This window comes from Mytilus edulis, chromosome 13, assembly GCF_963676685.1.
Source record: "Mytilus edulis chromosome 13, xbMytEdul2.2, whole genome shotgun sequence".
Lineage (NCBI taxonomy): Eukaryota > Metazoa > Mollusca > Bivalvia > Mytilida > Mytilidae > Mytilus > Mytilus edulis.
Genome location: NC_092356.1, coordinates 30,146,217 through 30,173,997, shown reverse-complemented (window position 1 = coordinate 30,173,997; position 27,781 = coordinate 30,146,217). Strand labels below are relative to the sequence as shown.

At 32.0% G+C, this 27,781-nt stretch overlaps 1 protein-coding gene across 1 annotated transcript; it reads right to left on the bottom strand.

The window, feature by feature from the left end:
- Window positions 1-27,191, bottom strand: LOC139500943 (uncharacterized). The gene is made up of 4 exons (XM_071289872.1): window positions 27,103-27,191; window positions 13,770-14,105; window positions 6,278-6,619; window positions 1-2,082 (listed from the first exon to the last, which is right to left on the bottom strand). Exons 2-4 carry the CDS (start codon window positions 14,098-14,100, stop codon window positions 107-109), a joined length of 2,649 nt encoding a protein of 882 aa, XP_071145973.1. The 5' UTR covers window positions 14,101-14,105; window positions 27,103-27,191; the 3' UTR covers window positions 1-106.
- Between the last annotated feature and the right edge of the window lie 590 nt (window positions 27,192-27,781).

The window sequence follows — 27,781 nt, the reverse complement described above, 5'->3', positions numbered from 1 at the left end:
TTTATTTAAATGATATAATAAAGATAACACATGAGGTCACACAGGCTGTTTCTGAAACTATTTATATCAGCAACATTGTACTCTCCATTTACTGTTATAATTTATGCTATATCTTAAAAAGTTTTAATTTCCTTGCTTCTGCTGAAGGACATACAAACGAATCACACTGTAAAGCTTCCTCGTAGCATTGGTAGGCCATGTCTTTATCTCCGGATATTTCAAAACATACTCCAAGTAATGTTAATGCATGAGAAACCGCATCGTTCGATATTATTACATTATCTTTCACAGTTATATCTAAATCGCGTAATGCCTGTCGTTTGTTTGGTATATCACCAAGATGATGATAACATAGAAATCTAAGACAATAAGACATTACATTTGGTAGTATGTTCATCGCACTGTGTTCTACCTCCAACTGAAGTTCTTCTGGTATTAATTGTGAGTGTTGCACGTAATGGACATGTTGAGCAGTGGCTAATGTCATCCTCTCATTAACTGTCATGAAAGAATGAACATTATATTTGTAATTTATTGTCCATGTGTCATTGCTGTCAAAGTCTATAAGCAGCGTATAAGGTGACCATCTACCAAGAACATAATCCGTTATTTTGAGTGTATCATTGAACTGTCCAATTACATAATAAAACGACGCATATAACAACCAACCCGATACGGTATCAGTCTTTGTGCCGTTTTGTAAATGTCTATGATAACATTTGCGTATGTAGATCGTGTTACCTATTGTGATTGGTGAAGGTAGTAGTTGTACTATAAATTGACTTATATAGTATTTATATAATTTACATGAATCAATAATAAACGTAGACGACTCGGATTTTAGTAAAGAATATATACATGACAGTGTTTTATAATAAATTAAAATGTCTTTAGGTATCGTGTTCATCATGAGAAGAGTAGTAGTCCTGTAAAGAAGAAAGTCCAGCGGAATGAACGAAAATTCCCTCTTTGTACTTATTAAACGATGATGTTCATTCTCAAGCGGAAATAAATTATGTATCAATCCATCGATCCCTCCACACTGTATACTCTGAAGAACACACAGTAGATTCTTATTGTTACTCTGATCGATCTTTCCTAGGAACATATTTTGTTCGGGTATAAAGTAGTTCGGACAGTAACATGTGCTAACCCATGATATTAATTTATCAAGACAAAGAAAAAAACAATGATAAATTTTAGATAATTGAAAACTGTTAATATCTATTTCCTCCGACACCCAAAAAAGAGCCGTCTTTAAAAAGTAAGAACACAATAAATCGTTTACTCTATCGTTTGTGTTAATTATACGCTTCAGTGTTAATTTGAGTAGACCGTAACATAAGAATTGAGTAAAATTAAACGAATGTACCAATAACCTTTCTGCCATAGAGAAAGATATTCTCCATAACAAGTCATTATCTGACGAAATCTTAGGTCCTATAGGTACTAACAAACATCCATATTTGACGACCCTGTCAATAACAAAACTAGGTGGCCATTGCCGTTCATGACGAGATGCCCATGGCATTGCATTGTAAGGTAGATATTTACATCGTAGGCAGTATGCCTTATCGATTGTCTGGTCTTTGTCTGTTAGACATGGACCGTGTATAAATGACTCACTGTTATTTCTTCTATAATAATTAAGGAACTCGTTTTTAGGTCGATAAAGTTGTGTACCAATACATGTACCTGTGGGACAGCGTCCACATTGTTCACGATGGGATTTTCCATTTTGTGTTGCTACCAATCTTAGTCTTGCAAATCCAGGATAATCAACATCTATTTCCATAACATACAATGCTTCACAATTAATAGGGTTAATGTTCTTTTCATTATGAATTATTTTTTCAATTTTAGATACGTACATAACATCTATGTCGCTGCCAGGTAAATCAAGTCCTTCAGCCAAACTTCCACTAAATATTTGTATATGATTAGTTAAATCTGACGAATTGAAGATCATATCTTGTATTATAAAAAGTCGTTGTCTTTTTCGTATATCTATTTCACTACCAACTATATTTACAAGGTGTTCATATAAGTGATGCTCCATCGGGTCAATCCACGGCAAGTTATCTGTAAGAAATATACGTATTTATTAATGTAAAATTAAACCATAAATTATTTCAAACGCAACACTAATCACCCCATGATATTTTTCAAGGTTTTTTTATCATATCGTTGATGGTGAGTGTTATGTAGACGCACTTGACAACTAGGGTTGTTATATTTCAAGTTACAACCAATAGAACAATACTAAGCATTACGCTGTGTTTTTGTTAGATGTATTTCTATTTGTTTCCATCTGATGAGTTTAACCTTTTTCAACTGATTTTTATAGTTCGTTCTTTTGTTGTACTATTACACCACTGTCCCAGATTAGGTGGGGGGGTTGGATTCTGCTAACATGTTTAACCCAGCCGCATTCTGTATATGTATGTGCCTGTCCCATGTGTGTTGATATGTTACATATTGGTTTCTCGTTCATGTTTGTACATACATTAAGCCGTTAGTTTTCTCATTTAAATTGTTTTACATTTGTCTTTTTGTTTTATATCTGACTACGCGATATGGGCTTTGTTCATTGTTGAATGACATACAGTTACATATATTTGTTAATTTCGGTGTAATTTGGTCTCTTTTGGAGAGTTGTCTCATTTGCAATTATACCACATCTTCTTTTTAATATATTGGCTAGTTCGTCTTCGCGGTAGGGGTGTAACGGCCTGGTATTTAGAATGATTAATTTTACTGTAATTGAAGATGTTGTGTTAAATGGAGTTATCTTATTTCATTGTTAATACATGCATTTTATTTATCAACTGCTGAATTATCGAACCACTATGGTTTTCAAGATATTAGCTGTATTTTTGGTTTAAAGAACTCCTAATTAACACGATAGGTATAGTGTTCGGCTAGAAATGTTGGGTTTCGAGTAGTTGATCCTTTTTTCAAGTTTTACCGATTTTTGTCGAGTTAATATGAAAAATCTAAACAAACATAATTCCTTTCTGACAAGACGGGAAATAGAAGCTTGAGTTACACATACAAGGTTATACAATGTATGTTAGCATTTGAGTTAAGAGATATTATCAATCTAACATTACTTTTCGTTTGAAAAAGTTCAATTTATCCTTTAATGATTTATTCCAAAATACAGATAAAGCCATTTTAATGCGCATACAAATGCAAATATCGAACGAAATGCATACATGGAATCTATATAACCTTATATATACAGACACCTTACAAAACATCTTGTTATTGATTGAAGTTTTTGAGACTAGTTTCATTTCTACATGTCCGGGTTTTTTCGATAGCAGTCCGGGTTTTTCGAATGCGTCCGGGATTTATCGAGTGATAACACATAGACAACCCATATTTCGTATAGGTTCAAATATTATGTGTTAGTGTATTTACGTTTAGAATCAACAAACCAGGTTCGAATTAAGTTGTTTTAAGACAAGAAACCTAATAATTTCATCAGTTTGATAACGGTGTACTAACACTGGCATGTTATAAACAAGTATCGTTCATTGGTATCTATCAGTGCTTGTCATATCTTATAAATTATCTTACCTCCTATACATTTCTAGGAATATGATTGGTTAAGAGCATCCACGTGGAGACCATGTATATTCAATATCAGATTAATAGGGAGGCGGGGCTTACCAATACACGGTTTGTAGTGTTGTTACGTCCCTTTTAATAATCAAAACGGTACTGATAAAAAATCTTAAAGATTTCAAGAGACGAGGAAATTGATGATAAAGATTGAAATAAATTCATAAAAAAATTTAAAGCTAACAAGTTGTTATTGTTGACATCTGTTTTTGGAATTTTGGATCCACAATGCTCTTCAACTTTGTACTTGTTTGGGTTTATAAATATTTTGATATGAGCGTCACTGATGAGTCTTATATAGACGAGATGCGCATCTGGCGTACTAAACTATCATACTGGTACCTTTGATAACTATTTGTAGGATCAACTGAAGTAGTGTCTTACTATGATGCAAAACGGTATTGAAAACTTTCTCATTGTGACAGGTCACTAGTCTAATATCGCACGTTAAGATAGTCGGTAAGATTAATTCGTTACATTCGCTCTCACCCCATATGGAATTTACTGACCCCATATATACCATATTAAGTCACTAGCACACTATGTAACTATTATTACATGTTCAATATATATTGATATTTGTGATGTCAACAATCTTATGTAAACATAGACAATTTGGAAAGAGACTTACATACATATAGTGTGTTAAAATGATTAACTATTCTCACTCCTTTTTGTAAAAAGTCACAGGTCAATCATAAAAAATAATATCAACTTTTAAAAACAAAAGTAGCATAAAAGTTGAAAAGATTCTGAGTCCCCTGCACTATGTTCTAAATACAGTTTGATAAAGGTTCCAATAATTTATAATTTAACACTGGAAAGTTGTGGTAGAACATTTTCCGAACCGACAATGTGCATCCAATTGAAAAAGATTAATTTTGATATACGTAGTAAAATGTTTTTGGTGATTTATTGGGAAAATATGATAATGTCCTTCACTTAATTACAGGTATATGTATTAACTAGAAAACGTCATTTTTTAATGTTAAGAATACTTTTTTTTCAAATTTTCTTAGAAAAAAACGGAATTTTTGTTTAAAAACCTAGATGGTTTCATTGTTACTCTCGAAACCCGGACAGTATTATTTTTTTGGTTTAATACAAGGAAATTGTGCTTCTTTCTTTCTCAAAACATTCATAATATTCAAAATAAGATGGATAGTCATGTACAAAACTATCGTAACTACGAAATAGCAGTTAACTGACCTTATCGCATGTTTTATCACTCGAAAAATCCCGATCTACAATCGAGAAAAAAGGTTACCGATTCCCTTGAAAAACCTCGATCCTATCCGGACACTATACCTACCGTCATTGGGGTAAATTGAGAATAGTGGTTTAGACACACCTAATTGATAATGGTGTTATTTCATGACTTATAAAGATTTAATTGCAATCATAATTTGTGAGTGAGTTAAAATTTCATGTAATAGTTGCAAATCGACCGATATCGACCGTTAGTTTTCTTGTTATAATTGTGATTTCCTTTTATGGCTGATTTCCATACTATACGACATGGGCTTTGATCATTGTTGAAGGCGGTTCGGTTCTTACTATCTGTGTCATTTGGTCTGTTGTAAAGAGTTGTCTCATTGACACCTATAACACATCTGCTTTTTTTTTATCTATTCCTTTTTTAATATCATATACACTAAAATTTTCAGAATAAGGTATTGAACTTTTAACAAATATCATACAAGTTTATAGACTGTACCTGAACTTTAACCATGTTTAATGGCCAGTTATTGATTTGGTCGGGGTTATGTTCACCAGACTGTAGACAAATAACTATAAGAGTCATTGTTTATAAAACGTTCTTAACGATCTAAACGTTTAAAACGCAAAAAAGATGATGTTTAAGTATTAATATGATAAATATTCCGTATAAACTTCGCTATAATACACGATCGTTTTAAAGTTTACACTGTAGGAACTCACGTTGTTTTTATTGCAATTACGTATTAAAGGTTTTTTAAATTTGTCTGTAAATTATTCCTTTTCCTGTTGACTCTAGTTTTGTTAATATCTCTTTGACGTTAAAATTGCTTGGTACTTTTTCAGTGCGATTTATGCAAATGTCTTACACTTGAAAGGTTTAACAAGCTATTAAACGAGGTTTAATCTACCTATTTCTACATAAGAACTTGCCTCTACCAAGTCATGAATATGATATTTGTTATTTATTCGTTTGATTTGTTTGAGCTTTTGATTTTGCCTTTTGATTAAGAACTTTCTGTTTGAATTTTTCCTCGGAGTTTGGTATTTTTGTTGTTTAATTTTTTATATAAATTCCGTGGCGTTCAAGAAAACCCCCAAATTTTAAACCAATTTATATTCATTTTGTCAATTTTGTTTTCCCCCGTGCACTGGTCTAAAATTGTAAATAATGAAAAGCGACTTATGACAAATTTGTTTCTCATTATCGTTGTGTTTTAGCTTTTTGGCCATGGTGTTGTTTATCGTTCATGTCCCTTTATTATACATTGTATATGCTGTTTGTCGTGGCTTATTCTTATTGACTGATGGATTTCTATTTATCAATTCAAAGCTATATACTACTGTTCTTGGATTTGCTTTACATCAGCAACAGGTTTAACATCAATATGGTTTTTGTGTTTAAGAAATGGTACTACAAATGTATTACCTTTATTACAGTCTGTACAGTTCTCTAAGTATTCCAGATATTCTTTTGAAGATTTGTCGGGATATCTGAGATTTATTATCCATTGTTCTTTTGTTTTCCTTCTTTCTAAACAAGCTTTATACATTCGTTCAAACTGACTAATAGTTAACCCAAACACGTCATTTGAGATCACCATTCCTCCATCTATAGATTGTGAAAGTAATGGTGTAAACTTACGCTTTCCACGGTATGGAAAACGTTTTACACCGTATATTTCCCAGTACGTAGTTTTCTTTATCTCAAATAGGTTTTCATCACTAAAGTTGCTTTTGTTAATAGATCTAGAGTTTCTGTCCATGTTGCCTGTTAGAAAGATACGATTACATAAATACAATAGATGGTTTGATAGTTGTAAGCAATTGATTCAAAGTTACTTGCGAAATTCCTTAATTTTATTTTCATATATATTGATGATGTCCTATCCCTGAATAGCTAATTTTTCAGTCAGTACTTACATCTCATTTATTCCAGTGACCTTGAAATTAAAAATACTACCAATACTACAAGGACTGCTCGATACCTTGTTACTTTGTACAATATTGACACAGAAAGACGACTTCACACTAAAATCGTTGACGAACGGGATGATTTCAACTCCCCAATTATCAATTTTTCATTTCTCACTAGTAACATATCATCTGCCGGATGGTATTGCATTTACATATCTCAGTTAAGTTCAATTTCGGTCCTGAACTCTGTATAAAATTTGATAAACGAAAAATCCCACTAAATGATGATATTGTCTTTCACAACTTAACAAGGGGACGTCTGATGCATGCTTTCGGTGTGGTCGCGTCATCTTAATTAAAGTTTTTATTACTTTGTCATATAGAAAATTGAGAATAAGTACAATGATGAAATATCTGAAACATTGGCGTCAGCAAAAATATTGGCCATATTTATATAATTCATTTATCAAGATAAATATATTCGTAGATTTCAGTAACTTTACTAATGATTATTGATAGTAAAATTTATAGAAAATTGAAAAAAAAACAGAAATACGCACTCAAACGAGATCTTAAACTTATTTTCCTGCGAACAAAATCAGTTCGTGGGTTTTAAAACAAAACGATCGAACAATACCCATCATAAGTGTAAAGCACTTGGATAGCTGTACTTAAAAGGAAAACGAAACTTAATCTTAGTGATGTTAGTTAGAAATTAAACTCTATTCTAATCTGTAAACAACCATTACCGGTGTAAATTTCTCAAATCAAATAAGGAATTATTCTATTTTTAGTAACTAAAAATAATCTGCCCAGATTCATTATTGGCAGGTATACTCTATCGTATTACAGCGTCGACGAACTTACAATTGAATTGTGTAATTTAGATAAAATATAAGACATGTCTAACACAAAATCTGTTTTTGTCAGGATTGTACTGGTAAGGTACAAATTTTTTGTAAATCTTTATATTCGTACTTCATATGTGGTCTTGCAACCTTTTGATACTCACGACACTGATGAGTAATGTGAAACATGTATCTAATTTATCACATGATTAGTTTGTTGCATTTGATAGTTTTGCATTAAGCAGATAACATTTCAATTGCATGTAAATGTATTTAACTTTAAAAGCTAAAACATGTTTGCCCTTGCACCTGCTCTCTAATTCCGTATCACTTATCATTCTAGGACCGTCTACCCCGAAGTTAATAGATATCATGATTGAACAAATGATTTATAGACAATGATAGCATGGTACAGCAACTCAGTTATACAATAAATTTTTTTATCTAAATGTTAACAAAAGTATTCTTTAAAGTCAGAGTGTTATACCATTTCTACAGCTCTATCAAGATACACATACACTAAAATATACACAAAACCTATATCAAACATCATAAAATGTTGACTAAACAACTAGATACACAAACATTTCACATGCAGTTGTTCTGATTCGATAGACATTCAAATAAAATAATTTGAAAATTATAAATCTATTTTCAAAAAGATTTCTTCGGTACAAATCGAGTAATGTCAATACTAAAAAAGACTACTGAAAGATAAGTTACTGAGATAACCCCCATTTTTGGCGGGGTTCGTGTTGCTTAGTCTTTAGTTTTCCCTATTATGTCGTGTGTACTATTACTTGTCTGTTTGTCTATTTCCTTTTAGCCATGGGGTTTTTAATTTATTGTCTATCTTTGTGGTTGACTGTCCCTTTGGTAACTTCCGCTCCTCATTTTCACCAGCTTTCATTTTATCATTTTTGTTAGAAGAGAAATGTTTAAACAATGAAAACATTTACTATTATGGTATACTTTGTGATAGTTGAAATTGCAGTACACGTCATTGACAATAATTGGCATAACAATGAACGCCCAACGTTCGACTTATCATAAAAAGGGACAAATAATAAATAACATCGTATGCTTAACACTGCTTAAAGAGATTTCAAAGCATCATGGTAAATAACAAACATATTTGATAGTTGACATGACGACATACTAATGGAAATGAGGAGTTATCAATACCAGTATTATTTAACAGTTCAATAAATTACTTGTATCACATGCATCCGACATTCGTCTCAACTCGGCCGATTCCGTACCCTCATCTAAGAAGGAGAGTAGCGGATTCTACCGAGGATTGCCGAATGATGCATCCGACTTCTTTGTGATAAGATTAAACAATGAAAAGCACATAGTATACTTCGTCATTATTTACAAGGGAAGCAATTAAGATTGATACATGATAGAATTAAAAACTGAACAGTGGACGATACTCATATATTAGTCCTCTAAGAAAAACAGACACACAGTAAATAACGTATTGTCAACTTCATACAAACGGTAATTGACTGAACAGCCACTTTATTTGAACTTTTGTGGATATTTGGCAATCATACATTATCTCCTTTTTTAAATTGAACGATTTATACAAATTATCTTTAGCTAAAAGTACAACAAATAGTGCACGGTATAGTTTATTCTAATTTAAAAAGCAAATAAGAATTATCAAAAATACTTGAAAGGACAACCGACCACCATTACAACATGGGTACGGTTCCTTTGCAAACGCACATAATTCCAATATCCGAAATAGGGCCAACTCCAAAATATGGTGAAATAAATAACTTTATGTAAATAAACCCTGATCTATTTGCCTTTAATAATACACTTTAACTGAAGAAAACTTTTTACAGTCCCTTAGAATATAAACACCCCCTCTTTTCTCCCATAAAAATGATGTTTCACTAGATATGCACTAAGATGATCTTAATGATGATATGTATATTGTGATAAACACATTGAGCCACACAATATTATCCATATTTCATTAAATTTAAATGTGAAATCAACAGTCGTATTTCCGTATATATCTCGTGAACTGATGAAACATTATATTAAGTTGTACATGAATATAATTTATTCCTGATATTTTTTTAATACAATGAGATAAACCTTACTTTTACTTCAAAGAAGATACATGTACAGTCGTTACTTCTACTCACTATACCATGTCTATTATTTGACAATGTAGGTTTTTAATGAAGAAAACGATATATGAAAAGCTTCCTGCAGGAAGTTTATAATAATTTTCATTAGCTCATAGTTATAACAAAATGATGGACATATACTTATCATATATTTTTAAAACTTTTTTTTAAATGTACGACGAGAAAAACAAAAATGAAGTAAAATAAGTCGAGTGTGCTTTTAGAATAAATTGATATTTTTTTTTCTGTTTTGCTTTTTCTCATGCCTTTTCGTCACGAATCATTTACTGGAAATAATAGTAAATGTATATAAACAGTTTTTATTGCAGATGCGTATAACAACAAAACCATTGTGTCATAATGAAATTAAAGCACTCAAGGGAAAAAAGTAGTTGAAAATAAAGAAAGTAAACCTATTTTCCCTTTAAATATTGTTTCCTGATAGTGACTTTGGAAACAAAATATGATAATTGTATAACTAGCTATAGCCTTCGTCATATCTTCTCAATATACCACGTTTATTATTTGACACTGCAGGTTTTTTGTCAGGAAATGAATGTTAAAATGAAGCAAACGAAATATGAAAAACTTCCTACAGGAAGTTTACAATAAATGTCCTCGAATAATTTTCATTAGCTCATAGTTATAACAACATGATGGACATATACTTATCATAACTGAGTAATTTTTTTTAATGTACGGTAACAAAACAAAAATGAAGTAAAATAAGTCGGGTGTGCTTGTAGGATAAATTGACATTTTTTTTCTGTTTTGCTTTTTCTCATGCTTTTTGTCACCAATCATTTTCCGGATATGTTAGTAAATGTATATAAACAGTTTTATTGCAGATTCGTATAACAGCAAACCCATTGTGTCATAATAAAATTGAAGCACTAAAGGGAAAAAAGTAGTTGAAAATGATTTTGAAGTAAACACATTTTCCCTTTAAATATTGATTCCTGAAAGTGACTTAGGAATCGAAATATGACCGGTAGGAAAATCCTTGATTATCTGTCTGTGCGGGATATATAAGTACTAGAATGTTGACGTTAAATCCCATGCCTTGTGCAGAGAAAGTGGCACTTTTTTTAATGGTCCGTTGATGGCATGTTACACAACAACATGTGTGGCTTACTTAATATACCTCATGTTCGTTTGTAGTCCACATGTCCCCAATTTATTCTGGTATTTAAACATCTGACAATGCCAGTATTACGTATGTTGTATCGATTTCAGCCGTTTTTCAAAATAACTTAGCTGCAGTAGTCACATTATTAAGAGAACATAATTATATGAGTGTGAAATTTCAATTGAGATATGTGGATGCAATACGATATACAGATGATATGGTTTGAAAAATTAGAAATTGCATATTTAAAAGTTGAAACCATCACCAATTTTATAGATTGTGATTTGATGTCGTCTATCTTTGTTAAAAAAAAGTAAAATCACAAAAATACTGAACTTAGAGGAAAATCAATTCGGAAATTCCATAATCACATGGCAAAATCAAATAAGAAAACATATCAAAAACAAATGGACAAGAACTGTCAAATTCCTGACTTGGTACATGAATATCGAGGAAACTATCGAGATATGAACAAGGCCTTCAACTGTCGGTAGTATCTTTAATTTCATGTTCACAGCGATATGTGAGATAAAAGCACGCACTGTAGTGTTGGTTATTAACCAAAGACTACAACACATATACTCCTAATAACAGTTCAATTCTTGAAAAAAGTGATGACTTGACTCTTGACAACCGTTAGCAATATTTATTAATTCAATGAAGTTTCTTTTTAATATAAAGCGTGCTGGTTATATAATTAATTGTTTAATCAAACACCTTTACTTTAATATTAGCAGGCGTTTTGATTTGTTAATATCTTCTCAAAGATTATCTTATTTTATTGGATGATATAAATCTTGTCTGAAGAGTTGTTTTAAAGAGGTAGACCGACCAGTCATGTGGATTCCAGGCTAAACATTCATAGTTGAAAACCTCAATATCACTTGAATTATTTGAAACCGTACTTTAAGCGAGCTGAAACAGAAAGAGAAATAGAATTTCTTGGTAAAAAAAAATATAGAATACTTATCTAGTATTTTCTAGATCACATCTTTTATTTCCTGTTTTAAAACAAAAAGATGGAAAGATACAAATCTCAAGTGTGTAACACTTCTTTTAAGAGTAAATATTTTGAATAAACAGAGAACATGTTGGAACTTCGAATAGATGCGGAGAACATTTGTATACAATGCTTCATTGAAAATATTTATATAAAATACATATATATACGACTTAGATAAGTGGACATTTATCGAAATATATATTAAGTCACGTTAGCTTTAGTGTTGTAGCATTGTTTTCAATAAAACAAAAGGCAGATCATGGATAAATTTGTATAACGAGCATAGTGCATACTTAATCTACAAATGTGTCCAACCTGTATTGTTAAAGACATTTAAATATATTTTATTAATTGTTACCAGAATAGATGTTCAGCGGTCCTTGTTACAAGTTAACTTAGTGATGAACACGCCAGCCCAAAGTTAACCTGAGGTCAGGTCTGTTTCGATCGGAGTTGTCAAATTTGAAGGTTTTGTTTTATTGCAGGACTGGTTTTGAAAGTAACTAAAAAAAAGACCTGTATCAAAGCTAAACTTTTCGGCAGTCATAAAACAGTTCTACAACCAAGTCTTTCTTTTAAGTTAACTTGATTATAATCTTCTGACCAATCAGAGAAGTTCTCAATCTTGTAGCATGTTAAATTTGACCGATTAAAAAGATATGTGAGCAAGTTAACTTGCTGTACAGATTATGATTGCAATCATCTGTGTATTAACTGTGCTACATGAACTATCTATATTTAAATAAACAACCAAAACTTTAAACATATGCAACTATTTATACAACAATTAGATATATTTCATTCCATGAATTCCTTTATATCAGTCAACATCTTTAAAATAGCCATCATTTTTGCTGTAATGCAATGCTGTTTAAGAAATTAAGCAAAAGGACCGGCATATTTAAAAAAAAATTAAATTAAAAATAAGTATGCTTATAAAAAAAATCCTGCAAAACTACCACTGTCCAATTATTAACTAATTTTTGGTATACATCAAATCAATCACTATTTTATATCTGATGAAAACTTAACTTAAACATTACGATCTAACTGATTAACATTAAATTTGAAAAAAAAACAAATATTCACAGAAAAGTAATTTTATTGACCAATCACGTATTACTGCATTTTGGTGTATGTAGTGACACATAATATTGATCAATGATCCAAATTGACCTTAAGAGGGGTATGCTGTTTTCCTAATTTAATACAATATCGAAATGTGTTCATTGACTTCTTTAGATACACAATTACGAGTCTGATTTTATTTCATTTCCCTACTCACGATTGTTTACCTTTCATGAGTTCGAATTCGAATGATATGTGATAAAATTGAGAATGAAAATTGGGAATGAATCAAAGAGACAACAACCCGACAAAAGAGCAGACAACAGCCAAATGCGACCAATGGGTCTTCAATGAAGCGGATGCGTACTTCGGCTGACCCCTAAACAAATATGTATACTCAGGAGTCTGTAATTCAGTGAGTGTTGTTTGTTTATGTGTTACGTATTTGTTTTTCGTTCATGTTTTTATGTAAATAAGGCCGTTAGTTTTCTCGTTTGAATTGTTTTACATTTGACATTTCGGGGCCTTTTATATCTGACTATGCGGTATGGGCTTTGCTCATTGTTGAATGCCGTACGGTGACGTATAGTTGTTAATGTCTGTGTCATTTAGTCTCTTGTGGAGAGTTGTCTCATTGGCAATAATACCACATCTTTTTCTTCATATGTTGGCTAGTTCGTCTTTGCAATAGGGGTGTTAACGGCCTGGTATTAAGAAATATTAATTCTAATATAATTAAAGATGTTTTGGTATATGGAGTATATTAAAGCTCTTGTGTATAAGAAATGGTACTACAAATGTATTACCTTTATTACAGTATGTAGAGTTCTCTAAGTATTCAAGATATTCATTTGAAGATTTGTCAGGATATCTAAGGTTCAGTATCCACTGTTCTTTTGTTTTCCTTCTTTCTAAACAAGCTTTATACATTCGTTCAAACTGACTAATAGTTAATCCAAACACGTCATTTGAGATCACCATTCCTCCATCTAAAGATTGGGAAAGTAATGGTGTAAACTTACGCTTTCCACGGTATGGAAAACGTTTTACACCGTATATTTCCCAGTACGTAGTTTTCTTCATGTCAAATAGGTTTTCATCACTAGAGTTGCTTTTGTTTTTAGAGTTTCTGTCCATGTTGCCTGTTAGAAAGATCCGATTACATAAATACTCAATAGATGATTTGATATTTGTAATCAAATGATTCAAAGTTACTTGCGAAATTCTTGAATTTTACTTCATATATATTAATGATGTCCTATCACTGAATAGCCAATTTTTGAGTCAGTGCTTACATCTCATATATTCCAGTGACCTTGACATTAAGAATACTACTCATACTACAAGGACTGCTTTATACCTTGATACTTTGTACAATATTGACACAGAAAGACGTCTTCACACTAAAATCGATGACACACGGGATGATTTCAACTTTCGAATTATCAATTTTTCATTTCTCACCAGTAAAAGAGGAACAAAAGATACCAGAGGGACAGTCAAACTCATAAATCGAAAATAAACTAACAACGCCTGGCTAAAAATGAAAGAAGACAAACAGACAAAGAATAGAACACAGGACACAACATAGAAAACTAAAAAATAAGCAACACGAACCCCACCAAAAAACTAGGGGTGATCTCAGGTGCTTCAGAAGGGTAAAGAGATCCTGATCCACATGTGGCGCTGTCGTGTTGCTTATGTTATAACAAATCAAGTAAATAGTCTAATTCGGTAGGTCACATGCATGAAAGGGAAGGGGATTGTAGTTACGACGTAAGGAACATATCCGATATCATTTGTGAAACGGTTATTCCATAACGGTCACCAGTAACATATCATCTGCCGGATGATATTACATTTACGTATCTCAGTTAATACGTTATGTTCGTGCATGTTCATGCCATTCGGAACATATCTCAGTTAAAACGTTATACTCGTGCATGTTCATGCTATACGGAACATATCTCAGTTAATACGTTATACTCGTGCATGTTCATGCTATACGGAACATATATCAGTTAATACGTTATACTCGTGCATGTTCATTCTTTACGGAACATATCTCAGTTAAAACGTTATACTCGTGCATGTTCATGCCATACGGAACATATCTCAGTTAATACGTTATACTCGTGCATGTTCATGCTATACGGAACATATCTCAGTTAAAACGTTATACTCGTGCATGTTCATGCTATACGGAACATATCTCACTTAATACGTTATACTCGTACATGTTCATGATATACGGAACATATATCAGTTAATACGTTATACTCGTGCATGTTCATTCTATACGGAACATATCTTAGTTAATACGTTATGCTCGTGCATGTTCAAGCTATACGGACTTCATATACAGTAGTGTTCTCATGACGCAGAAACTACTCAAGTAACTAAATCACATCACAAATTGGTAAATCTATACGATGTTTCTGTGTTTAAACTAATTTACGATATTTTAACCACTTCATAGAGTGGGTTTTACCATCAACGTCGTATTGTCTGCTAAGTACCAAAAAAAAGTAAAATAACTAAAATAGCGAACTCTGAGAAAAATTCAAAATGGAAAGTTCATAATCAAATGGAAAAATCAAAACTTTAACTAAAACTTGCTAGAGGTAAACTATATCCAAATTTTACTCAAATGACGTCATTACGGTTTGCAGAGTGAAGCTTGTTAGCGATTTTCAACTCGATTAATTCTATTCAGTACGAATCCAGGGAGAAGTTGATGACTTCACGACATAATATCAGCAATAAGATCAAAAGCAATGCGACATCACGATATCCCATCAGTAGTAAGATATAAAAACAGAACGATGAGGTTATCATTTGAAGGATCGAGACTGGGTGTACGCCAGGATAGGTTTACCAAAAATATTCAAATATGTCTTACCCTTTTTCATTGGTCCGCTGAATAAGCACGGGTTGCTCCACAATAGTTCTTGCCTGATTTAAAGGAGGCGTTTACATAAGCAAAAACAAAGAGAGAAAACTGCTTGTTAATAATAGTACTGAGGTCTCCGATCGGCATGTTCTTATCAAAACAAAGATTGGTGGTCACTTAACAAATTGTTAAACACTTATATAAAATATAATTTCAAGGAAATCGAAACACAATGATAGGGAATCATCATTTGAAATATTATATAGTCTTAACTTGTATTTAGTATAAAAGTGACACCTAACATCCACGTATTCCAACATCAATCCGAATTACGATAGCAAACAATCTTATTCGGAAGACTCCGTATACATACTATAAGTATTTTATTCAAAATATTGATCACATGATGATAGTATTACTAGACTTGCAATTGCTTTAAATCAATCCGACATTAATTTAACGTTTCGGCGGTTTTTGTATTATATGCTAATGATAAATGTATAACATTTATGAAAGAGTTTAAGCATTTAAGGCCCGCCATCATCAGGGATTTACCTATATCAATTTATTTTAATTTTGTGATACACATGTAAAATTTGATAACGTGGGTTCATCTCACACGAGATTATTCAAGAAACGCTCGTACAAATTTGCAGGTGAATTTCCTGTGTATTAAGATACACATGAAGATCACGTAAAATTTACCAACAAAAAATGGTATTTTCATGATTTTAATCAAATTAGAAAAGTCACGTGAAATTAGTGTGAGTAACATTTCCTTGTGTACATACATTTTAAAATTGTTATACTATAAGTTCTGTTTCTAAGAAGTTTTTTTTTTTTTTTTTTTTTTTTTTGTAATTTATTTTTATTTCATCTGAAAATACACCAAGTATATATTGTGATACATAATTATATAATTAATTCATAATACATATAATGATATTAAATTTTTCAATAACAGTCTAAAATTAAAAAGTTAGTTATGCTAATTGTTCTAAATTTTCTATTGGATCATACACATCCTTTATCACTCTGGATTAGAATACCTGAATATGCTGATAAGGTTAATGATTGCATCAGCCCTCTCCTATAGCCACATGCATCACTGCCTATACAGTGATGTAAAACATGAGAGGTACCAGGAGAGGCCACCAGAGATCATTAACAGATAACATATTGGACAACATGTTGGACAGAGTCACATAATAAATGTCAACCTAAGTCAAGGGGAGATAATTCAGATACAATCAAACAAAAACTAGTATATCAATATATATATATAACAATAGCAATAAACATAGATAGTACTTTTAAGATGCACACAAATCACTGTCCAGTTGTGATGTGCATCAACATATTATTAATTCTACATGAACTATTATAAAGCCTTAAGTAAGTACATAAATAGAAAGATCTCTCCTCACATGTGAACTAAGTTTTTAATTAATTCCCATTTACTATCAAATTTCTCTCTTGCTCTAGGGGATCTGTAAAAGGAGGTAGATATTTTTTCTATTTGGTAGGAATTTTTAATCATAGCTATGACACCTTTAAGAGTCGGTAATGAAGTATTAAAGCGACATGTATAAATATAATATTTAACCAGAATAGTGAATAAGTTTAGGGAAATATCCCAAGACTCTGACCCAAGAACAATATTTTCCACATTAAGAATTAAAGTTAAATTATTTTCAACTAGAAAAAGTGCTGCAATTTCTAACCACAAATTTCTAACTAGCATACATTCCCAGAAAAGGTGACTTATAGTTTCTTTAGTTTCATTACAGAAACTACATAAGTTAGTTTCTTTTAACCCGTATTTCTGCAATAATGCATTTGTAGCGAGAGTTCTATGTAAAATCTTAAACTGGAACATACTAAATTTGTTGTTTTTAGTGCAACAAAAAGGTAAACTATAAAAGAAATCCCAATTTTCTATATGAGTGCCTAGTTCCTTACACATTTTGTCTTCTTGTTTTGTAGGACGTTCTGTATACATTGACAAGAATTTTTTATAAAAGAACTGACATCACTTTTTATTGTTTTTTATAAATTCAAATTTATCGTTAGATATGGGAGTAATTTTCTCTGAAGTAGTGATTAAATTTTTCCAGTCTTTTGGTATCATATGCAGCAAAGAATGGTATTCCAAGAAATTAATATTAAGATTATATTTTTCGCAGAATTCTTTTAAAGTAAAAAAATTACTGTTTTCATCAAGTAAATCACCTATAAAGAAAACTCCTGATTCAACCCACCTCTGGTAAAAGACAGTTTTATTATTAATTTTCAAATTCTTGTTTAGCCATATGGATTGTTTCATGATCCCTTCAGCAGTGCCATTAGTGACGGTGTTTAGGATATTCCAGTTTAGTAAAATATCTTTCCAGAAATTATTAAAATTTGAAGAAATCTTTTGGATACCATCAGGGGTCATCAACCATATTTTGTCTGCTCCTAATCTGTTGTATTGATCTATTAACAATGTTTTCCATGGGGATATATTCAAGGGGTCTAAAAGTTTATTTATCCATGTCATCTTTAATGAATAACAAAAGGATCTTATATCTGGCATTTTCAACCCCCCATTTTCAAATAACCCTATCATAACTTTTCTTTTAATCTTGTCTGGTTTTCCTGACCACAAGAAACTAAAAAAAATATTTTGAATTTCTTTTATTTTATCATCCGGAGGATTTGGCAAAACTGTCAATGATTGAATTAGAATAGGAAGAGCTAGTGATTTAATGACAGTGATCTTTCCCATATATGTTAAATCTCTATAAACCCAGGAATTTAGCAGGCTCTGTATTTTTTTTATTTTTTCTTCAAAATTTACAAGCGTTTTATTTTCACTGAACAGATCAAATTTTATTCCTAAAAGTTTAAATTTTCCTGAATGATTCCAGTTCAAATTTCTTGTAGTTGTTAGTTTATCCCTTGAGTGAATCTTTGACCCAATCCATATGGCTTCTGTTTTATCAAAATTAGCCCTAAGTCCCGCACACTCAGAAAATTTTTCTAAAATATATAAACATTTATCTAAAGATTTCTCATCCTCGTCTAATAAGAGACATGAGTCATCTGCATACTGGCTTAGTAGATACTCAGAATCATTTATTTTCATACCATTTATATCTGGGTTATTTTTAAGTGCAGCACTCATAAGCTCTAAAGATAATATAAAGAGATATGGAGATAGAGGATCACCTTGTCTAACACCCCGACCAATATTAAAAAATTGAGAGCAATGTCCATTATTTATAATACAGCTCTGAGATTCTGAATATAAGGTCTTGACCCATCTACAGAAAATAGGACCGAATCCTAGAAAAGACAAAGCCAAGTCTATAAATGACCACTCAAGAGTATCAAAAGCTTTCTCAAAGTCTAATAAAAGTAAAAGACCTGGTAGATTATCATCTTCTGCCTTTTCCATAATGTCAAAAATAAGCCTGGTACATTCTCCAATATACCTCCCCTTTATGAAACCTTGCTGTGTTTCACTAATTATATCCCCAAGAAAAGGTTTTATTCTATTTGCTAATGCAGCTGATGCAATTTTTGTATCAACATTTAATAAAGTGATAGGTCTCCAGTTTTTTAATTGAAATTTTGATTTACCCTCTTTTGGAATGCATGTTATTACTCCTTGTTTCTGACTAACCGAAAAAGATCCAGTTTCTAAGCTATAATTAAAAGATTTTATAATAAACTCATGGAGGTCTATCCAAAAAAATTTATAAAATTCTGTTGTAAATCCATCCATCCCTGGAGATTTACCATTTTTCATATTTTTCAATGTTTTTAAGCATTCATTAGTATTCAAATTACCCTCTGCCTGTAACCTCTGTTCATCAGAAAGTTTGCGGATAAAAGGATTATTTTCATCAAAAAATAGATTTTTATGTTCTTGATGAAGAATAGGATTTGTTGAGGAGTACAGTTTTTCATAAAATGATTTTTGTTCTTCTAAAATTTCACTTTGGTTGAAAATTTCCTCCCCATTATCATTAATTAATTTTGGAATTATCTTTTCATTATAATTTCTTTTTTCAAGATTACAAAAATAGTTAGTACATTTTTCACCTTTTGCTACCCATCTTGCCTTTGCTCTTGCCATAATACCTGTTACTATTTTCTCTCTGTGTTGAACAAGTTCATTTTCTAAAATTTTAATTTCTGAATTTAATAATTCTGAGGGGTCTATTTCATAATTTTCAAGTAATTTAGCTAGCTTGAGTTCTAAATCATTTTCAGTTTTTGTGTTTCTCTTTTTTATATAACTGGCATATGATATTGTTTTCCCTCTTATCATACATTTTAAGAGTTCCCAAAACATGTGTGGGTTTACTGATAATTCTGTTTCTAGGTCATTCCCAGGCAGAGAGTATTGATTTATAGTTTCCCTAATGCAATTTTTTATTTCAGTTACATATACCATATCATGTAGTAAGCTATTATTAAACTTCCATGTGCCTTTACCTTTAATTTGATTGTAAAACTGTAAGGTAAGGTACACTGGAGAATGATCAGACCTGTAACTTATATCCATGTCTACATTTTTTACAAATGGTTCAAGATCAGATGAAATCAAAAAGTAATCCAAACGGCTTTGCTTAAGCCCAGGACCACGCCATGTAAATCTTTTTGTATCTGGATTTAATGCTCGCCATATATCAACAAGGTCCAGGGACTCTATCATATCTAAAATTTTATCATGTGCTCTTATATTGTTTTTAGCACTATAATGTGAGGTGTCCTTATCAAAGTCTTGCACCACATTCCAGTCTCCAGCCATAATTATGGAGCTATTTTTTATACCAGATACTAGACCTTTTATATTTTCAAAAAAAGCTGGAGAGTCCCCATTGGGACCATATATTGCAACAAGAGAAAGTCGATAATCTTGAATGGTCATATCTAGAATGATAAAATTGCCTTCCTGATCCTTTTTTTCTTGGTGAATAGTAAATGTAAAACTATTTTTTATTAGAATTGCTACCCCTCTTGAGCGGCTGGAACCAGAGCTAAAGAATGCCTTATACCCCCACTCATGTGCCCACTGCTTTTCTTTTTCTTTAGTACAATGTGTATCTGTTAATATAATTATATCATATCTTTTCCTATATCTTGAAAAAAAATCTCTTCTCTTCACCTCCTCTGACAGACCCCTACAGTTAAGAGATCCTATTTTCAAACTAGTCATTTATCAAACAGTTCAATAGGTGTGATATGTAACTCTATCCAACAGTCAAATGTTTTAAGTATACTATGATGGTATGTCATTCCTGATTTTTTAACATACTGACAAATAAAAAATATCATACATTTAGACATCTGTAAAAAATATATAAAGTAAATAAGATCACAATAAGCTTGGTAGCAATTCAGGGTTTTCAAAATAATAACTCCCCACCCTTTTGAATTCCCTCCCTTTTTACTCCCCCCCTTCCGGGTCATTATAAATAGTAACCAAATTTGCAAGACCATGAATAAGTTGTTCAAATTCATTAAGTAATAGTTATGGTCCTGGTATAGTAAGAATTTTGATAACAGATCTGCAGGTAAATCATTTTCTCCTCATAAACTGTGGAAAACTATATAGCCAAAATTAATTAAACATATATACAATTCCCCTAAATCCCTAATATTGTTGGTATAACATAACACAAAATTCACTTTATAATGAATGTGCAAATTTTACAAGCCCCTTAAGCATTTGTTAAGGCCATGATTTAACAACTTTTAAACTAAACAGTGAATACATGAAAAATATGGACAATACACACATGTAAACAGAACTTTACTACTACTCGTCATGCATGAGCAACCAACAGTTAAATAAATCATAAGCATAACATGCAGCAAGCAAATAAACATATCAAGCAACATGCTATCACAAAAACAAAGCTTAAACTAAAGCAGCAGAAGCAGAATGCAGTAAACAGATCAGCATTTTGTCAACATGAAAACACAAGATAAATAATGCATTTAAGCATCAAAAGCAGTCAGCATGCTCAACTTTGGTCTAAGCTGCCATTCAATGTAGGAGTTGATTTTGAGAAAGTTCTAAATGTTTCTAGTTACTTAAAACTATATATTATGGTTTTGCAGCTCACTCCAAAATTGGTAGCATAATGCGTAAATAAACGGAGACCATACCTTGTTACCTAGATTAAGTTTTATCCGTAATCCGATCTAAAACAAATAGATATTTATCTGTTTATTATAGTATTGAACAAATCATATAAATATCATTAACACTTATTGTATGAATTCGGGATCTGAAATTTGAAAAAAATAAATAAATCAAAAGATGCATGTGTAGGACTTAGGTGGAAGGGTTAACCCTGTTCTTATTGTTTTTACCTGTAAACAGCACTTATGTGACGAGACTTGTGATTAAATAATAACATGTGTTTATCCACGGAGGCTTCCATTGTGTTGTGTGGTTGTAGCAGAACAAGACTATAGAGAGATTCCGAGTATCCAAATGTTTACATTATGAATACACAAGACTCCGCCTACAGGAATGTGAAATGTACAACTATGCCACACCCACTATTTACGTTAAAAAAAGTTAATACTGAGAGGAGAACTCACGATTAACACAAATAGTGTTACATATAATTTTGCCTGGCGCAGTACAAAACTAAATAAAGAGAAAAGGTACATTTAAAATACAAATATAAACAAGCTAACAAAAAAAGTAACTAAAGGTGAAAAAAAAAAGAAAAAGTAGCATCATTTTTATTACAATGTTCCAATAAGTCTTGTGAGCGATAATTATTCGATTTTCAAAACGATCTCTATACTTGACGCGTGATGTTTATGATCTTTTCTTTACGAGTTGGACGAAAGGTGGATCTTTCAAGTACACAAGTCTGAATTTTCTTTTTTCCTCATTGGACATCTTGCTTCTCTCTGCCAGGAGTTCACCGCGACGAGCTGCAAGTGAGGGTGGGAGGTCCGGTACCACACTGTATCCGCACCCCCTAGGCAGTTTTGTGGCAGCACTAAGGATATCATCCCTATCTATCAAGTTTGATAGCCTAAGGATTATATTGCGTTTCTTTTCAGGACCATTCGGCAATCTATGTACTGCTGTAAATAGCATACCTTTCACCTGCGGAGCAGTAAACCCAAGCCCCTTTTTGTCATTATGCAACCATATACGGACGATGTTTTCAGTGACCTTAGGGGATTCACCGACTTTCCCCTCAATCCCACGGATAACCAAATTCCATTTTCTTCCCCATACCTCCAATTTCAGACGTTCATTCGCCTCCTCGGCAATGAGTGACTCCAAGTTGGGGATTTTAGAATTGTGAATATCATGGAGCTCACCATTGGCAAACTCGGCCTGGTTTTCAAGAACTTTAACCCTCTCGTCGATCTGTTCTTGTTTTTCTTTTAGTTTCTCCACTTCAGTATTTATATAAATATGTAGTTTCTGGAAACATTTCCCAATGTCGGCAAAATCTTTGCACTCATAATCAGCCATTGTTATTGTTTAAACAGGTAGAGGCGGGAATCGCCGATTAAAGACTGGTTAGTTAAGAAGATAATTGAATGAAAGTCACCTCGTTCAGTGTAAAAAGGAAATCCTATATGAATATTACGCTCTGTGTGTTACTCTGTTTAATTGAAATGTTAAATATAAGGCAGATACAAACAATTTACCAGGAGCAATTTTTCTACACGTCTCACAACATGGCTGTCACCGGAAGTTATTTGGAAATAAAATTGTTGTATGTCCGACATGCTATACAATAGTGGTTTTTCACCTTAAAGGTAAAATAACCAAAGGCCGAATAAATAAACTCATCATAGATACCAGGACTAGATTTTGTATATACGCCAGACGCGCGTTTCGTCTACAAAAGACTCATCAGTGACGCTCGAATCCAAGAAAGTTAAAAAAAAAAAAAAAAAAAAGCCAAATAAAGTACAAAGTTAAAGAGCATTGAGATCCAAAATTCCTAAAAGTGTTGCCAAATACAGCTAAGGTAATCTATAGATACCAGGATTGAAATTTTGTATTTTCGCCAGATGCACGTTTTGTCTACACAAAACTCATCAGTGACGCTCAAATGAAAACAAACTGTTTAAGGAAAAATAAAGTACGAAGCTGAAAAGCATTTAGGACTAAAATGTCAAACACAGCTTAGGTAATCTATTCCTGAGGTAGAAAAGTCTTAGTATTTTAAAAATTCAAAGTTATGACCATATCAATGATTCATGTCAACAGAGAAGTGCTGACTACCGGACTTGTGAAACCCTCTTGGAATAAAAACTCCACCAGCAGTGGCATCTGCTCAGAAGTTGTAAATACAATCATCATAGAACATATAAAACAATACGGATGTGTTGTATTACTTTCAATGTGACGACTATTCATAGATAAAGTCAACAGTAGTATACCGCTGTTTGAAACTTATAGAAGAGAGAACAATTTGAAGCAGTATTATATGTAACGGTACTGACTTTAGCAAAGAAAAAACTATTTCCTATACTTGCTACAGTAGGCTTTAAAGGACATCAGTGTTGCTAAATCTAAATCGTTTCAAAAGAGAAAACAAATGGTTTGATTTGTGTTACAAAATACATCAAATGTTGCTTTCTACAAGTGTATTATGCATTCATCACCAATGCGATTCTTAACTCAGTCAAAGGTAAACAATCGTGAATAGGATAATATTGAAACATTTCAGATTTACTCATATTCGTTTGTTTGAAGATCTTGAAAACATGTCGCTATTGAGTTGAAAAAGAAATATCTCTTAACCAATTCATTTTTGGATAATCAAGAGATAATTTTGATGTATTTGAAGCTTGTCTTACGTATAAAAGAGGGACGAAAGATACCAAAGGGACAGTCAAACTCATAAATCTAAAACAAACTGACAACGCCATGGCTAAAAATAAAAAAGACAAAAAGACAAAAAGAAAAACAATAGTACACACGACACAACATAGAAAACTAAAGAATAAACAACACGAACCCCACCAAAAACTAGGGGTGATCTCAGGTGCTCCGGAAGGGTAAGCAGATCCTGCTCCACATGTGGCACCCGTCGTGTTGCTTAAGTGATTACAAATCCGGTAAATAGTCTAATTCGGTAGGTCATATTCATGAAAGGGAAGGGGATTGTAGTTACGACGTAAGGAACATATCCGATATCATTTGTGAAACGGTTATTCCATAACGGTCAACCAACTCGTGATGGCGTCCGTAAAATTTACGAAGGGATGATTTCAACTTCACCATTTGGAACTCTTGGTTTAATAGCTTCCTTGTGAGCAGCAAACCTCTATCAAGAAAATCATGATAGGAAATGCAAGCACGGGAATATCGTATCAATTGGGAGATATATACCCCGTATGCAGGTGCTGCTGGAATGTTATACATAGGTTTTACTATAAAAATTTAAGGCCCGTAGTAGACCTTGTAAACGGATATTTACGACGGTAAAACTAAGTTTCGTGTATGCCTCAGAATGTATTTACGTTTTTATAAAGTTTTTGTCGAAAAATGTGAGTTTTTTTAACAATTTTTTTTAAAGAAATAACATTTCAATATATTGCAGAATTTAAAATGCTTGCTTGCGTTCGCCACACACAAGTCGATAGAGGATATTACACTAGTTGTCATCTTATTATGTAGTTTTTACTACTTTGTCTAATAGATAATTGTTTCTAATTAAACGGTTGGTTCAAAATTTTTGAAATTTTTAATTTTTTGTCAAAGGGTCAAAGTAAATACTTTGTCAAAATTTTAAGAAAATTAAACGAGCCAAATTAGATTTAGTTAAGGTGTTGGGTACCACCTTAATCTTAGTGATGTTAGTTAGAAATCAAACTCTTGTATTCGTCTGTTACAACCATCACCGGTGTAAATGTATCACATCAAATAAGGAATAATTCTATTATTTGTAGCTAAACATTATCTGCCCTGGTTCATAATTGGCAGTCAGTCTCCATCTAATTACAGCGTTGAAGTAATTGCAATTGGATTGCGTAATTGAGATATAATATAAAACATGTTTAACATAAAATCTTTCTTTGTCAGGATTGTGGTGATAAGGTACAAGTTTTATTTAGATCTTTATATTCGTACTTCATATGTGGTCTTGAAACTTTTTGATACTCATGTCACTGATGAGTACTGTGAAACATCAGTCTAATCTACCACAATATTAGCCTGGTGCTTCTGAAGAAAGAAATTGTATGTAGGCTTGTATGTAGGTTTTGTCAACAACCACAAAATAAAATATCCACGGACAAGGGGAGCAATAAGATTGATATATGATAGAATTTAAAATTGAACATTAGACGATACTTACTACCCACATATTGGTCCTCTGAGAAAAACAGACACACAGTAAAAAAATGCATTGTAAACATCATACTAAAGGAAATTGACTGAAAAGCCACTTTATTTGAACCTTTATGGATAGATTGCAATCATACCTCATCTACTTTTTTAAATGGACAATTTTTACAAATTATGTATAGCTAATAGTACAACAAATAGCGAATGTTATAGGTCATGCTAATTCAAAAGGCCAATAAGAACTATCAAAAATACTTAAAGGACAATTGACCACCATTACAACCTGGGACTGTTTTTTTGCAAACACCCTCATTCTAATATCCGGACTAGGTCAATTGCAAAATATGGTGGAATTTAACTAACTTTATGTAAACCCTCATCTATTTGACTTTTAGTACAATATGTATTACACATTTAATAGTGACTACATCATTTTACAGTCCCTTATAATATAAACAATTACCCCCCCCCCCTTTTTCCCTTTACCCCATCATAAAAATTATGTTTCACTATTATGCACTAACATTATCTTAATAATGATCTGTAAATTGTAATATACGCATTGAGTTAAACTATATAGTACATTTTTCGCTAATGCGAAATCAATAGTCGTGTTTCCGTATAAGAACAGTGAAAACTGTGTAAACTGAATCTTGATAAACCGAAAACCTGTATAAACCAAACATGTTCGTAAGGACCGTCATATCAAATTATGTGCGTTGTGAACCTGATAAAACCAAACATCGGCCAAAACCGAACAAAATCTTAAGTCCCGAAGAGGTTCGGTTTAAACAGGTTTTACTGTACTTTGACCTATTGAAATATTACATTAAGTTGTACATGGTTATATAAAACATATATTCGATTTCTAATAAATTTTTTTATTGCAATAAGATAACCTTACCTTTACTTCAATAAGATACATGTAAGGTCGTTACTTCTACTCACTTTACCACGTCTATTATTTAACACTGCAGGTTTTAATGAAGAAAAATTAATTATGAAAAACTTCCTGCAGGAAATTTACAATACTTTTCCTGGAATAATTTTCATTAGCTCATAATTTTAACAAAAAGATGGACATATACTTATCATATATATTTAAAACTTTTTTTTAAATGTACGGTGATATAACAAAAAATGAAGTAAAAAATTAAAATTAAAATCGATGGATGTAATCCATCTTTTCTTGTACTTGTAGGATAAATTGATCATTTTTCTGTTTTGCTACTTCTCATGAATTTCCTCATAATTCATTTTCCGGAGAAGTAAGTATATAAACTGTTTTATTACTAATACATATAACAGCAAAATAATTGGGTAATAATACAGCACTCAGTGTAGAAAAAATGGAAAAGTAGATAACATGAATTGGGATTAAACACATTTTTTCTACAAATATAAAAAAGAGGATGTGGTATGATTGCCAATGAGACAACCGTCCACAAGAGACCAAAATGACACAGAAATTAATAACTATAGGTCACCGTACGGCCTTCAACAATGAGCAAAGCCCATACCGCATAGTCAGCTATAAAAGGCCCCGAAATGACAATGTAAAACAATTCAAACGAGAAAACTAA

Coding starts and splice junctions, on each gene's coding strand:
- LOC139500943 (XM_071289872.1), bottom strand. CDS start 14,100: ATGGACAGAAACTCTAAAAACAAAAGCAACTCTAGTGATGAAAACCTA. Junction 6,620..13,769: donor CTCTACATACTGTAATAAAG/GTAATACATTTG, acceptor TCTTTCTAACAG/GCAACATGGACAGAAACTCT. Junction 2,083..6,277: donor CTGTACAGACTGTAATAAAG/GTAATACATTTG, acceptor TATTTCTTACAG/ATAACTTGCCGTGGATTGAC.